General features: G+C 41.1%; 1 protein-coding gene across 1 annotated transcript in view; it reads right to left on the bottom strand.

The window, feature by feature from the left end:
* The window catches only part of Pla2g4a (phospholipase A2 group IVA), a 144,014-nt gene that overhangs the window by 93,727 nt on the left and 34,717 nt on the right, over positions 1-15,570 (bottom strand). The window contains exon 3 of the mRNA XM_057769913.1: positions 4,848-4,929. Within this exon, the coding sequence (XP_057625896.1) occupies positions 4,848-4,929 (82 nt within the window). The remainder of the gene's footprint in view (positions 1-4,847; positions 4,930-15,570) is intronic.

Raw genomic sequence — 15,570 nt, 5'->3', positions numbered from 1 at the left:
AACAAAGCTGAACTGAGCAAGCCACCCACCAACACTTAAGTCCTAACATATGCATGAACGCTGCCCGTTACATGGCACATCTAAAAATGACTTAGTGTGACCTCAAAAGTAAGAGCATATCAATTTAAGACAAACTGCTCATGTTAGAAATCAGAATGTGGCAATGATCTTTAGCCAGGTGCACATTTGAACTTCAAACAGTTCTTCTGTCAACCTTGACCATAATAAAACAGAACGTGGCTGGCACTGGGACATGAGGTAAAGACGATACACAGAAGTATCAGCATTTAGGTCTTCTGACAGCAGCAGCCATGCCCAACTATCTTGTTCTCGGCTGATCCAGAGGCAAAAAATCCCAAAGGAGGAGGCCAGTTTGGAACAGGATGTGGTGACATACACCTGCAATCTCAGCACCAAGGTGCTACCAGAGGACAACACATTCAAGGCCAGCCTGGTTGCCTGCTGAGTTCCAGGTCAACCTGGTTATTATCCCTAACAAGGTAGCTGATGGGATGCCTCTGGTTTCATTATGACAGTTAAACATTGCAGAGGGTTATTTCTAACTGTGGCTATTAAGAATGGGATGATTCGCCAGCAGTGTGGCACATGCCATTAATCTCAGCATTCGGGAGGCAAAGGTAAGTGAATTTCTGTGAGGATGAGGCCAGACCAGTTTACAGAGTGAGTCTGAGGGCAGCAAAGCCTACACAGAGGAATCCTGTCTTGAACGAAAGAAAGGAAGGAAGAGAGAGAGAGAGAGAGAGAGAGAGAGAGAGAGAGAAAGGGATGATTCATCAGTAGATAAAAAATAAAGATAAGTATGAACATAGTATTATTTAAAACAAAGCATATTAGGATACAGAAACATCTGATATGTGATCGACTTGAGAAAGAACACCACACAAAAGCAACACAGTAGCATTCTCTAACTCATATGGAGAATTTAATGGCAATTTGTTTTAAATATAGACTGTAGAGAACATAAGAGGGTATAGGGCTCTGCTATCCTGACTTTCTCGGTCTTCGATATTTGTAATAGTTTTATGGTTTTCAAATACTTTCATCATTTCTTAGATTTGTTTATCTCCCAGGAGTCATTGCAACCAAACAAGTGAAATTTGACTTACTTGGGGATCTGGATAGTTCAAGTTCATCACCTGAGAGAGGTTCCTACACCTTTCCTCACTTTAGCCTCGGCCCTGTCTATTCCCTTCCCTTTGTAAGCAAACTTGCCGTGAAGTTGTTTTATTTTTAAGGTCCCCCTGTTTCCTCTCCCTGTGTATTCCTACTTCTGTAGCCTCATTAACTGATACGAGAGGCTGGCAACAATGCCCCACCCATCAAAAAAATCATACAGCAAAAGTGCTAGCCATCATTCTTCCTCACCAACATGCAGAGCTTTATGGAAATTTACCTGTTAAATGCAGGCAGCATAAAATGGGAGTAGGGTGGGGCTGGAGAGTGCCTCAGCAATTAGAAGTGCTTGCTGTTCTTGCAAATTGGGTTCACAGCACCCACATGGTGACTCACAACCATCTGTAATTCCAGTTTTAGGGACCCAGAGCCCTCTTCTGACTTCCACAGACACATACATACTCATAGGCAAAACACTCACATATATAAAATAAATCAAATGGAATAAAGAGATTTCTGCTCTCTGGGTCTTCCAGGTCTTAGGAACACTGAATAAACACTTGATCACTGAGCCCTAACTCTGGCCTTTATATCCACGGATATCCAGTGACCATTCCTCCCATGGACCCTTTACTTTAAAAGAAGCTTATCTGAAGTCCAGTGTCCTAACTTGTGTCCACTGTGGGCACAGAAATCAACACAGCTTTAATCACACGAGACTATATCCTGGAGTAACACAGTAAGTAATCATCGCAGGTTCCAAAAGAATCCAGTCCACACCAGGTGAGACTATCGGTGTCTACACTGGCAGAGTTGGTACTATTAGTCTAGACTATCAGAGTCCACACAGCTATACTCCGATATACATATATACACAGTGAGTCTGAGCAGCAACCTAAGCATAGCCACACCCATAGTCTACACAATAGAATCAGCACCGATGCAGAAGACTGCTGCTGCTTTGACTAAGAGAGAATAGCTATGTCTGTAAGAGTCAAATCAGGTCGATTGTTTGCATGGCCGACAAGCTATTGGCACAGTGTTTATGAGAAGAAAGAAAGGCCTTTTCATCTAACAGCTGACCTGTTCCACTCTCAGTCTTTTTTGACTAAGGGGTCCTTAGTCAGCCAAGAGCAAGGTAGCTGCCATTCTCTCCAGGGCGTGATTGCTGATATCAGAAATAGCAAGTGATGGCATTGCAATGTACCCACTATATGTTCTTTTCAGTTCACTGAAAATTGTGATTTAAAAGGACAAAAGGGCAAAGAATTGCAAAAAATGCAAAACAAGGATCAAAGGACAACACTGACAGGGGGCATCAGGCAGGGCAGACAAAGTGTATCATTCAACCATCTAAACAGGTGATTCCGACTAGGTTTAAAGAAATTGCCATTGTTATGCTCAGCTCTCCTGATGCCATTAGATGCTAGGCTCATCCTCCTTAATTCAAATATCCACCAACCTCCTGGTTCTCCTGCAGTCACTAGCGGCTTGGGTATTTAACATTCCCCTCTTGGCTTTACCATCAATATGTCAAGCAAGCTCAAGTCATTCCTATTATTTAAAAACAAAAACAAAACCATTTCCTCATTCTTTTTCAAACTATTCAATTATTTTTAAACATCTAATCTACTGTTGTCAGAACATTTTGATTGAAAATTCAGCTCTGTGTTTGGCCACTTCAGTGTCATCCCTGCTATGTAAACAAGAATCCCCCTCCTAGGAACTGTCTTCCTAGAGCTTGAATGCCCACCTAGTCCATACCTTTGTTTCCTATTCACCAGCAATGTTGGCCTATTCTAGCCGGACCCCACCCAAGATTCCTTCTGCCCGAGATTCTTCCCCCCTCTCATTGCTAAGCAGTGTCACCCTGCAGGCATGCTATTATCAAGCACAGACTGTTCTTCTCCATGGCTCCGGGATCATGATCCCTTCTCCAAGACAAGCCATAGAAACTAGAATTTCCCAACCTCAAGGCAGATCACAGAAACTTTACTCTTCCCTTTGGCTATCAAGAAATTCTTTAGCCAGCCAGTCTAGTACAACCATAGGTCATAAGACCCAACTGATTGCAGAAGAGACTTGTCTCACACCCTGGAGGGAAAATCATGTACGGGTACATCAAGAACTCTTAAGGAGGCAAGACTTTCTGGGTTCTGTTCTATCAGCAGGAGACATTATGGAGTCTCTACAGAATGCCAAAGCAAAGGACTGGACAAGCCACCAGGCTGCTGAACTAGACATGCTCCCAGAGGACGATACCTCGAGAAGCCAGGGAAACTCTGCACCCTTTCCCCTCGTCCTTGTGCCTGGATCTCTATGACTCCCTCTTTCTACATCTTCATCTCTCTGCGTCTCTGTATGTCTCTGTCTCTCTCTGTCTCTCTGTCTCTCTCTGTCTCTCTCTCTGTATGTCTCTGTCTCTCTGTCTCTCTCTGTCTCTCTGTCTCGCTCTCTCTCTCTGTCTCTCTGTCTCGCTCTCTCTCTGTCTCTCTCTCTCTCCATATCCCTGGCTGTTCTGGAGTTCACAATGTAGACCAGGCTGGCTTTGAACTCACAGAGATTCTCCTGCCTCTTCTTCCTGAGTGCTGGGATTAAAGGCATGCACCACCACCCCTGGCTGTATCTCTTAATTTAAGTGCCTTACAGATGTCTCCATAATAAAGTGACAAAGGTAAGTATTTCCTTGAGCTTTATGGGCCAATATCAGGGCAAATTAATTGAATGCTGAGAGGGAGGAAGGGGAGCACTAGTCTTTAATGAGTTGTTAAGAAGCCCAGGTTAAAAAGCTGGGGCTTGTAATTTGCTTGTAAGTGAGGAGAAGAAAGACGTCTTAGAAACTCAGTCCTCAACCTGTGTAATCCAAAATCAGCTTCAGGTAGACCGTGTCCCGCTGAATGGAGTTGGAGGACACACTGATGATTTCTACTTCAGAACCAATTGCTCACTTGCTGATGGCAAAAATCCACACACACCTAGTGTCAGAAGTCCTCCGTGGAGAGTGGTGTGAGAGCAGAGAAAAACAGAACAAGAGATGTTTCTCGAGCAAGCAGCAGGACACTGCCCATGTATCCCACCGTTTTAAATTATACTTTTGCTTTTTCTCCAACACTTCTGATGGCTCAACTGCCTGTTCCCAAACTATGGCAATACCCAAACACTTACAAATTCACTACTATCTTATTTATACGTGTTTCTTTGCATGCCACACCCGCGAGCTTTGGACTTCTCAGAATAAGGCAAAGTGCTGTTGAGCACGGAGCAGGAGACAGCCAACAAGTTAATGCCACATGATCCTCAGTCTGCTGTCCTGCACCAGTTTCTATAGCTATCCCATACATAATAAACACACTCAGAGGCAGAAGAATTCCACGCACTGCACTTTTTAATCCTATAAGCACAATACTTCACAGAGGCAGTCTGTTTGAAGTCCTGACGCAGCACTCTTCCCAAATAGGATGAAATAGAACTTTGAATTCCACAGAGTTATGTCACGAGATTGTCATTTTGTCTGACTGCAGTTGCTCTTGGCTAAAGCCAAAGTAGATGGCTACTTTGAGAGATGCCCAACAACATCAGAATAGTTTGAACTGTTATCATTCACTGACAAGCATGGTCAAAGAGGGGAAAAGCTATCAAGCCACACTGAACAGAAATTCCCCCACCCTGAGCCAGGATCCCCATCTCCTCCGCACATTAAACCAAGTACTCACGCATGTCACCTAAGGTCCCCTTGGTTACTTTGGTGGCACTTAGAACCACTACCGTGAATTTATGGGAATACTGGTGCTCCACCTAGAAATCAAATGATAAGAAATGTAAAATAAGCATTCCCTGTGGTAGCTCATTGCTTCACTCAGACAGATAAAAATTTGTCCCTTGAAAATCAGTACACACATACCAGAAACATCTTGGGACACCAGGGTGGTTTCCTCTCTCAACTCTCTCTTCTCCCCCACCGCAGAATCATTGAGGAGGTTAGCCTTTGTCTTATGCTGTCACTACAGCTTGAGGGTGAGAATGAGAAAGTCTCCGCTGCTTGGCAGGGGAAATGTAAATCAGGACTGTAGGCATCTGGAACACAGTTGGGCTTTGTAGTCTGACTAGGAAGTGTGGCTTAGAGAGGTGAACCCAGAGCAAGTAGCTTACATCACTCTAACTTGTTTGCCTCCCTTGCAGCTGCTCCGAAGCAACCGAATGCCTTCTTCTCCATGACATTCCTGAGGCAGTTGTCAAAATACTTTGCACCCAAAGCAGTTATAGATGACCTACTTTTATTGACTCAAATGTGTTTCTTTTGAAGTATGTTCAACAATGTTCCGTTTCTGATATCGTGAAAGTCTACATACACATAATAAAATTATTAGGGAGGAGGGTTATTAAACACCTCGCCTAAAGGGAAACCAGATAGCAAAGAACCTGACCCACTAAAGCAAACAGGGAAGTAGGAATTTACATAGTTTTAAGAGCAACTAAAAAATACAGCAAAATAGTGAAAGCTCACAGATAGTTTTTTTTTTCTTTGCTTGTTTCAAGCTTACAGGAGTCCACTTCAGTTAATTGTAATACACCTGCCTGGCAAGATAAAAAGTCTAGTGTTGTTTTAAAAAGAAGTTGAGGGCCAATGGGATGCCTTGCAGTCAAGAGTGCCTGTTGCAATTACTAACGCCCACATGGTAGTTTACAGTCTGCAACTCCATGTCCGGGGCAGGTAAGGGTGGGAATCTGGTGTCTTCACCTCTGCAGGCAACATATATGCATGCGGTGTACAGACATATACTCAGGCAAGTCACTCAAATACATAAAACAAATCTTTTTTTAAACTAATTTTTAAAAAGCTGAGATGTCAGTACTATGAGGTAGTGATAATTTAAAACTATGAAATATAACAGATTCATATGGATTAACAGGGTCTCACGTAGCCCAGCTGGGTCTCTAGTCATCTCAGGCTGATCATGAACATGAGTCCTGGTCCTTCCAGATTCTATGTCTGGAGTAGCTATGACTACAGTCCTGGGAACATCCACCAGCTCATTTTAGGCAGTGCTAGGCGTCAAAACAATTAATTTAAATAAACCCACGAAGTAATGCGTTTCATCATGTCATTCTTATACACACATGTCATTATATTCTGTTAAATCATTCTCTTCTCCCACAGCCCTCCCTCTGCTCCAAGGGCCTCAGCCTGGCTCCCTTCCTTTCTGAACCAACACCATCCCATCCATTCTCGTGGCATATACATAACACTATCCTCTCTTTTCCACCTCCCTCATGAGTCCTTTGTCCCCTCCAACTATTTGCCTTCTACTTTCAACACACACAAACACACACATACACACACATGCAAACACATACACAAAAATTTAAGCATCGATTTCATATATGAGAGACATGGTACTTGTCTTTCTCATTCTGGGTTATTTCATATAACATAGTTATTTTCAGTTTCACCAGTTTTCCAGCAAAAGTCATTATCTCATTTTTATGACTGAATAAATCTTTTTATGTAGAAGCAACACATTTCATTTACTTATTCATTTGTTGGTAGAGATCTTGGTTGCCTCCGTTTCTCAGTTATTATGAAGAGAATAGCAATAAACGTGAATGTGCAGCTTCTCTGTGTATAGTAGGGTGTATAGTCTTTCAGACATACATCCAGGCATGATAGAGCTGGGCATGTGCCAGTGCCCATTTCAATATTCTGACGTCTCCACACTGACTTGCACATCAGCTACACCTGCTTACATTCTCTCCCGCTGTGAATCGGGTTCCTCTTTGTTCACATGCATGCATAGCTAAAAACATTGAACACATTTTCTAGGATTTATTCTACTTCTTCTTCATGTATGTGTGTGTATGTGTGTGCATGTGGGCAAGCAGTATATGTATGTGTTCATATCTGTATGTGAGCGCATTTACTCCTACACACACATGTGGGAGACAAAGGCCAGTATATGGCGCCTTCCCCTACTCTTCTTCACCTTAATTTTTAAGACAAGGTTTCTGTGAACCTGGAGTTATTTATTTTGGCTACAAAGGCTGGCTAGTGAGCACTCAGGATCTCCACCACTCAAATCTCACTCACTGTGGTGAGTCTCCACCACTCAGCCCCACCCCTGTACCAGAGTTATGGATGTGTGCCACTGCTGTGCCTAACTAATATGAACGGTGAGATCTAAAGTCAGTTCTGCATGCTTGCACAGCAAGCATTTTATGTACTAGGCCAATTCTTAGAATTTTTCTTGTGTTACTGGAGTTCTTTAGAGAAACTCACTGCTCTTGTTTACATTGTGAAGTATCTTAACTAGCACTGTTAACTAAGTTAAAGTTCCAGGTCTTATATTAGGGTCTTTGATCCACTTTTAATTATTTCTTTATGCATGGTAACAAATAATAGATTTAGCGTTCATTTTTCTCATGTGCATATTCCGTTTTCCCAGCAACATTTGTTAAAATGATTGTCATTTCTTTCTCTATTGTAATGTTAAAATTGGGTGGCTTTAGCTCTAAGAATAAGTGCACTACAAATATAAAGAATTGGTGAAAGATACACTAGGCAGATATTATACAAAAGAAAACTGGTTGCTATATTAATTTCAGATATACCAAACAATAAGGCAATAAAATAATCAGAAATAAAAGGAAGTATTACTTGAGATGAAGGAGTAAATTCTTCAAGATGATATAATAATCCTTAATATGTATGTGTCAAATAATATAATATAAAGACATCAGGTAAAATGTATTATATAACAGCAAAAAGAAAAAGATCTTTTATTGCAGCTGGACATTTTAACAGTCCTCCACAAGTAATAGATGCAGCAAGAACAAAAGTGGTAAACACATAATTACCTCCGATCTCAATTAACCACATATAATAAACATCTACAGATGACGTCATCAACCATCAGGACATACATTCTACTCAACCTCACGTGGCACATTCATCAAAGCAAACCATGCAGTGCACAATAAACGAACCTTAACTTATTTAAAATACAGAAACAAAACAATGTTTTCATAACACATAGGACTAAATAAACTAAAAATTAAGAACAGAAAGACTCATCGTCCCCCAAATACACAGTGAAAACCACCTTTGTGAGCACACAATAGGTGAATTAAAGAAATAATAAGAAAAAGTCACAAATATCTGCAATTAATAGGAAAATGAGAATACATCTTAGGAAAACTTGTGGGATACAATGAAAACAGTGCTTGGAGAGAAATTTATATTTCCCAATTCTTTGACTCAAAGGAAGAGAAAAAGTCCCAAATGAATAAACTAGCATCCATATTAAGAAATACACAAACACACACACAACTTAAAATACAAAATAAGCAGAAAATAGTAAAAAAAATTTAATTTTAATTTCAACATTCAGGATCTGGGGCAGGCAATCTTGTGAGTTCAAGGCAAACCTGGTCGCTATAGTGAGTTTCAAGACAGTTAAGAATACATAGTAAGACCTTGTCTCAAAAAAGTAAATAAATGAAATATAATAATATAAAATCAATAATCCTTAACCAGGGCATTTCAGAAATGAGGAAACAGGTTATTTAATTTCAGAAATCAAAAAGCGAAAATACTGTGATTTTTTTATTGACAATAAAATGATAAGGAAAATATTATGAAAACCTCTCTGATCCAAAATTATAATAAACTGGAATCCAAAATTATAATAGATAAACTGAAACAATTCATTGAACAATCCATCAAAAGTTCCAAAAATAATAAACTTTCTCAATAAACCCACATTTGCTAAACAATTTGAATCAAGAACTGGTAACTTTTCCTAAGAGATTAAAGCTGCTAACTCACATGGGTTCACTTGTGAATTCTACCAACTGTTTAAGGAAAAATTTCAACAGTTATGATCAATCTTTAACAGAGGATTGAAACAGATGGAATACTTCTTAAATTCATTGCTGGCTGCCAGCATTACTTTAATTTCAAAACCAGACAAAAATATTACAACAAAAGAAAATTATAGACAAATGTTCCTCATAACTGTAGATGTGAAACTACTCAACAAAATATTAGCTGTTGGGCCTCGTGAGGCCCAGTGTAACTTACTGAGCCTAACTTGAGTTTGGTGAGGCTCAGTGTAACCTCCTGAGCCTAACTTGAGTTAGGAGAGGAGTGGCTCCTCTGCCAAGCCACCGCTGACGTGGCATGATATTATTGGCCCTTATTCCTTACTCCACCTCACCCCATTCCAAGACTCCCACCCACTACCTCAGCACTATATAAGTTCCTGATGCAATAAAGTAAGATCTTGCTTCAACAGACACCCAGCTCAGTGTGTTCCCTGGGGCAGAGGCATCTGGGCCATTTGACACTCATCACCACCCCCTAACCCTAGGGAGGGACTGGTGGGACAGGCTCTGCCTCAGCCCTATCTGCTGGAGAACCCAGCAATGGAGAACCCAACAATTAGCAAATTTAGTCTTACGTCTAAAAAAAAGTGTTACAGGCCATGGCACTTCTCAGATGATGGTCAGAACTAGAGGCCATTCTGTCACATCAAATAAGCCAAACTTAACAGAAAAAATTTTTTCTCTTATGCATAATTTAGGCTTAAAATTTTATGTGTAGAGAGATACTTGCTTTTATCTCCCTGTGTGTTTAAGTCACAAATTTAGGCAAAAGATCACAAGACAGGAAAAGGGGGTATTAAGGAAAGGAAGGAAAAGCAAGGGTATTGGGATACATGTGACTTGAAAGGGAAAGAGATGAGATGCTATCTGGGGCCAAAAGAATCAGTCAGGGGTGGGGAAGGGGAAGAGAAAGAAGAAGAACAAATGAGAAGACAGGATGATGACTGGCAAGCATGGCAATTCCATAAGAAACACACTGCAAAATAACGTAAAGTAACAAATAAAATATAAAATATTTTTAAAATATCATGTCATTAAAACACAGAGGTGCTAGGTATGTTGGTATGTATGCACAACCCCAGCGCTTCAAGTACAGAGGCTGCAAGTTAGAGGCCAGTTTGGGCTACAGAGTGAGATCTTTTCCCTGAAATCAAAAAAAAAAAAAAAAAAAAAAAAGAAGAAGAAGAAGAAGAAGAAGAAGAAAGAAAAGAAATGAAAGAAATGTGGACAAAAATACACCTTGAATTTATATATTCAACACATTCCTTAAATCATGTAAAGGTATTTTACAAGAATAATTTATTCAAAATTGGTTTATGTATAGACAAAAGATCCAGAGTAGTAATACAATATTAAAGAGGCACTAAACTATTAAAGGCAAACAAAACCAAAACAACCTGACCACAGTTTCCTGTACTGCAGTAACCGAGACAGTGGTACTTGTGAAAAAACAAAATGAACCAATGCAAGAAATTTTTCTTCAAATGGAGCTCTAACAACTGGACATCTCCACTGAAATGAAGAACGAACCAAGACAAATATACCTAGGCATGAAAATTGCTTTGGAACATCCAATGTAGAAAATTAAACTGTTCTATCTAAGATACCTCAAAAGTATTTATTATAGATGTGTTTCTAGCACACAAGAGATGGAGACAGGAAAATAAGGAGTTCAAACTAGCCCTAAGCTAAAAGAAAGAAAGGAAGGCAGGCAGGAAGGGAGGGACAGAAAGAGGGATGGAAGGAGAAAGAAGGAAAGCAAGATCACACCCGTAAAATTATTCTTACATGTAAACTTGCTTACCTGCCAATGATCTATGATTATTTACGCCCTTGAACATGTAATAGCATATCAATGTCTGAAATTCCCCCGTAATATGAAACTTATGAGCAATACTTTTAATCTATCCCTAGTTTAACTTTTAAGGTGTTCCAAGTAGACTCACATCAAGTGTTACTTAATAAAACGCAGAAGAAAAATGTAAAAATCACAAGTATGTGTTGAATGCACATCACAATCTAGGCATTCTACTAGGTACTGCTTCTCACTATTCCCAAGATCCCTACTGGTGACAACAATATAAAAATAATATGTACTGTGCCGGGTGATAGTGGCACACACCTTTAATCCCAATACTCCCAGAAGGCACATGCTGACAGATCTCTATGCATTTGAGGCCAGTCTGGTCTAGAGAGCTAGTGCCAGGACAGGCTCAAAAGTTACACAGAGAAACCCTGTCTTGAATAACAAACCAACAACAAAAAGTGTATGTGTGTGTGTGTGTGCGCGCGCAAACATTACTATAAATTATATTAGGCTTTAGTATCTTAAATAATTTATATTTATTTGTATTGTGAGACTATGCCATGTATGTGGGGGTGCTCAGAGATGCCAGAAGAGGGAGTTGAGGGCCCTAGAACTGGAGTTACAGGCAGCTGTGAGCTCCCCTGCCTGATATCTGGCAACCAAACTCGGGTCCTCTGGAAGAGCAGCAAGTGCTCTTACCCACGGAATCATCTCTGTAGCTTAGTCTGGGCTGATTTCCGACTCAGATGATAGACAGCTGCTTATGGCTTGGGGATGCCGCCAAAGGATATGACACTGACTTCACAACCAACATTCTCCAAGAGAAAGCAGTGACTCAGAACAGTGCTAGGCAGCAGCTGGCAGAGAAAGATGCCGTGCTTCTATTGAGATGTCAAATCTAAGCCCCATCTTCTGACTCAGTCACTGAGATTAAGCCTTGCCTGCAGGTCTAGAATTACCTTACTTTGAGTATCTGTCCTCATCCTTAATCTTTTCCATAGTGAATTAAAATTTACCAAACAATAGGAAAAAAAAGATAGTGTACTCAGTTGATTCTCTACAATTATGTTGACACTGGTAACTAGGATGATTACCACTGAAAAAGACAACCAACTTAGATCAAACCAATAATGGTTTGACTGCATTGAAATTTCTACTGTTAAAGCAACTATCCTAAAACTCATCAGAGGGAAGAGAAGGGAGATTCCATATGTAAATTGTGCTTTGCTCTACTCAGATGCCACTTTTTAACTTTATCCAAAGCCTAACTTAAAAGGTGCTAGTACATTAAGGACAATAAAGGCTGTTGGTATGGTGTAGGGTGGACAGAATCTTATTACTGAGGGGAGAGATAGTGATCTTTGTTCAGCAACTAGCAGCTCCAAATGATCGCAGAGCTGGTTTGTTTTGTTTTCTTTTAAACAAAGAAAGGAAGGAAAAAAGGAAGGAAGGAAAAAAGGAAGGAAGGAAGAGAGAGAGAGAGAGAGAGAGAGAGAGAGAGAGAGAGAGAGAGAGAGAGAGAGAGAGAGAGAGAAACGAGAAAAAAAATCATACCCCCGCCCTGCTATTACCCTCACCTTTCTTGGTTATTTTCTGTTTCACTTCCTGATGCTCAGTGCCACACTAAGACAAGCAGCCCGTGCCAGCACTGCACTAGTGTTTCCCTCTCCGTGAAAGAATGATCATCCATGTCTCCCTCTCATGGGAGCACACATTCTCCCTTACACGGTGACACTAAAATTCCAACTGATAACCGGGAACTGGGTAGGGCCTATGAGGAGAAGAGAAGAGGATAAAATGGATACGAGCAATTCATGCTGTCTGGATGCTTGGAAATACCATGCCCAACTGATTAACATGAACAATGAATGTGATATTGAAGGAGAAAAACTCAGCTTTAAAAAAAAAAAATCCCAGCACTTGAGAGACAGAAGGAGAAAGATTGTGAGCTCAGTGTCTGTCACAGCTACTCAGTAGATCCGAAATCAGCCCCGGCTAGATAAGGCTGTTTCACAAAACAGAAAGAAACCCCACAACTTATACCATGGGGATAACATACAAAGCCTTCCCATGTACTGGCAGTCCACTTTAATGTAATCTAGGTCATCCAGAAAAGAAACACCCTGGAACTGAGATAAAGTGTATCCCAGACTATCAGTTTCTCCAGGCATCTGCTGTGTGGCCAAAAATTTTCCTGGGGAATCACGAGCCACGGGTCTACTCACCCCAGACAGGGAGTCTGTGACAGGCCAAAGTACAGATGCTACCACTAACCAACTTGGTGAATGAGTTTTACTGGGGTTACTTACAGGAGCAGAAAAGAACGAAAGATAGCCACATCTCCAGAGCTCACCCCACTAACTAACAAAAGCTGGATACCTGAAGCACACTGCAGGCAGTCCTTTGGAGACTGGCCTTTCTAAGTGACTCTGATCTTAAACCTCCTTCTAGGCAGCTGCTCTGGTCTGAGAGTCTTCTTTGCAGGTTGGCTTATCTGAGAGCCTTCCACAGCTTTGATTGCTTACTGGCAGGGAGGGGCAAAGTGAACCTGGTCAGTGTCCTTTCCAAATGCTTCAGTGGGTCTGAGACTCTTGTTTGGTTTTCTGCTTGTTTGGTTTTTGCCTGTCTGTTTTTCAAGACAGGGTTTCTCTGTAGCTTTGGAGCCTGTCCTAGATAGAAATAGCTCTTGTAGACCAGGCTGGTCTCGAACTCACAGAGATCCGCCTGCCTCTGCCTCCCAGTGCTGGGATTAAAGGCGTGCGCCACCACTGGGCTTAGATCTTCTTACAGGCAGCTAGGCTGCTCTCTGTCTTATTTGCAGCTTTTATTGCTTACTTCAGCAGGAAGGGGGCCCAGTGAATCTGGTCAGTTTCAGGGACTTTCTGAAGATATTTTGAGTTGTTTACCTTCTGGCTTAAGGAGCTTTCCTGTGAGGTGGAATGTTTAGTCTCCAGGAAACTGTTACACTGTAGCTTCTGAAAGAGGCAAACCAATTCCTGTCCTCAAGGAATAATTCTGCCAGTAGATTTCTTCAGGATGATCATCACAAATTCCGAAGTGATTAGTGGCGTGAAGAGGTATGACACCAAGCCAAAGAATCAAAGATGGACCTATCCATTTAATGGCTATGCTATAGAACTCCTCCTTTAAAATCTCAAGAAGTGGAAATCCACAGGAATCCAATCACAAAACTGGATGCAATGTTATAAAGAACAGAACAGAAATTTAGGAAGTAAAAGATAAAAGTTGATAGCCTCAGCCTATACAGATGGCTCAGTGATTAAGAAGGCATCCTGCTCTTGCAGAGGACCAGAGTTTGGTTCCCACCACTGACATCAGGTGCCTGGCAACCACCCTTAACTGCAGCTCCAGGGAATCTGACACCCTTGACCTCCTGGATACCTGAACTCACATGAACATACCCACATGGGCACTCACATAATTAAAAATAAAGTTTAAAATCTTTTTAACCTATAGATTTCTGAAATATGATCTACGGAACAAAAGCAGAAATATGAATATTAATTGTAATTTCTGCACTTTGTCACTAAAAGAAGGCTTGTGGGCAGACATGGGTACACGAGGAGAGTCATCAACTTGAATGGATCACGTGGCAGGCAATTTAACATGACTTCTAATTAGAACTGGTGGAGTCCCTAAAGTAGACCACCATCCTCACTGTGGTAGGCCATCTATCACCCAACCTGTTCACCAAACTTGGACAGAAGATAGATGTTGACTTCTTTTTCTTGTCTTACTGTTTGAGCTGAGATGTCTCATCTTATTCAAGATCAATTTTTAGGCTGGGATTAAGACAGCTCCACCTCATTCTCAGGCCTTGTGATGGCTAAGCTTAATTGGGAACCTGACACCCTAGATTCACTTGGGACTGTCTAGATCAGGTTCACTTGTGGATGTGTCTGTGGGGATTATCTTGATCTTGTTCACTGAATGAGAAGACCTGCCTACGGTGGGTGGCGCTATTCCCTTTTACTACCCCTAAGCACGGGCCCCTGAACTATCTATATACAAGCAGAAAAATTCAGCAAGCACAAACACGCACGTATTCATTCTCTCTGCTCTTGACTGTGGATGTGACCAGCTACTTCAGTTTCCTTCATCTTTGTTTCCCAAAATCATGGACTGTTAGCCCGGAATTAGGAGCTCAACAAATGTGTTCTCCTTTAACTTGCTTCTGTTACAGTCATTCATCATAGCAACGGGAAATCAAATTAAGGCAGGCCTTTATAATAGCACTGAATTCCTATACCTCCACATCTACTGTGTCTCCATCTTGAGAGGGCAAGTGCTATGGCTTCTCAGGCTTTGTAGTCATTTGGACTGATCCACAGTATTGTAGCTAGTTAGTCAATCACTCCCATGGGGCTGTTTGCTGAAGAAGTCCAACACATTAGATTCCCCGTCCTCATCTTTCTAGATTGTATTAGTGTTCAAAATGTCATAATAAGTCATTACTAATATTTGCATGCAGTCCTATGTTTTGGTAAGTACGACTTAGTCACTTTCATATCTGTTTCTCAGTAGCAGCATGCTACTTTCTGAAGTCCCAGAAATATCCTGCTGGGTTTTTTTTTTTTTTCATTTTAAAAGAAATCATGTAGTGCACACAGTAATGTATTATTTATGAGAACCGGGTAAGGCAGACACCACAGAGGATACTATTTATACCCTGAATTCCAAAAGGCAGAGCCCCGTGCCCCTGTGCACATAACTAGGAATGCCAACAT

The sequence above is a fragment of the Chionomys nivalis genome, chromosome 5 (assembly GCF_950005125.1).
Source record: "Chionomys nivalis chromosome 5, mChiNiv1.1, whole genome shotgun sequence".
Taxonomy (NCBI): domain Eukaryota; kingdom Metazoa; phylum Chordata; class Mammalia; order Rodentia; family Cricetidae; genus Chionomys; species Chionomys nivalis.
This window is presented reverse-complemented; position numbering and strand designations above follow the sequence as displayed.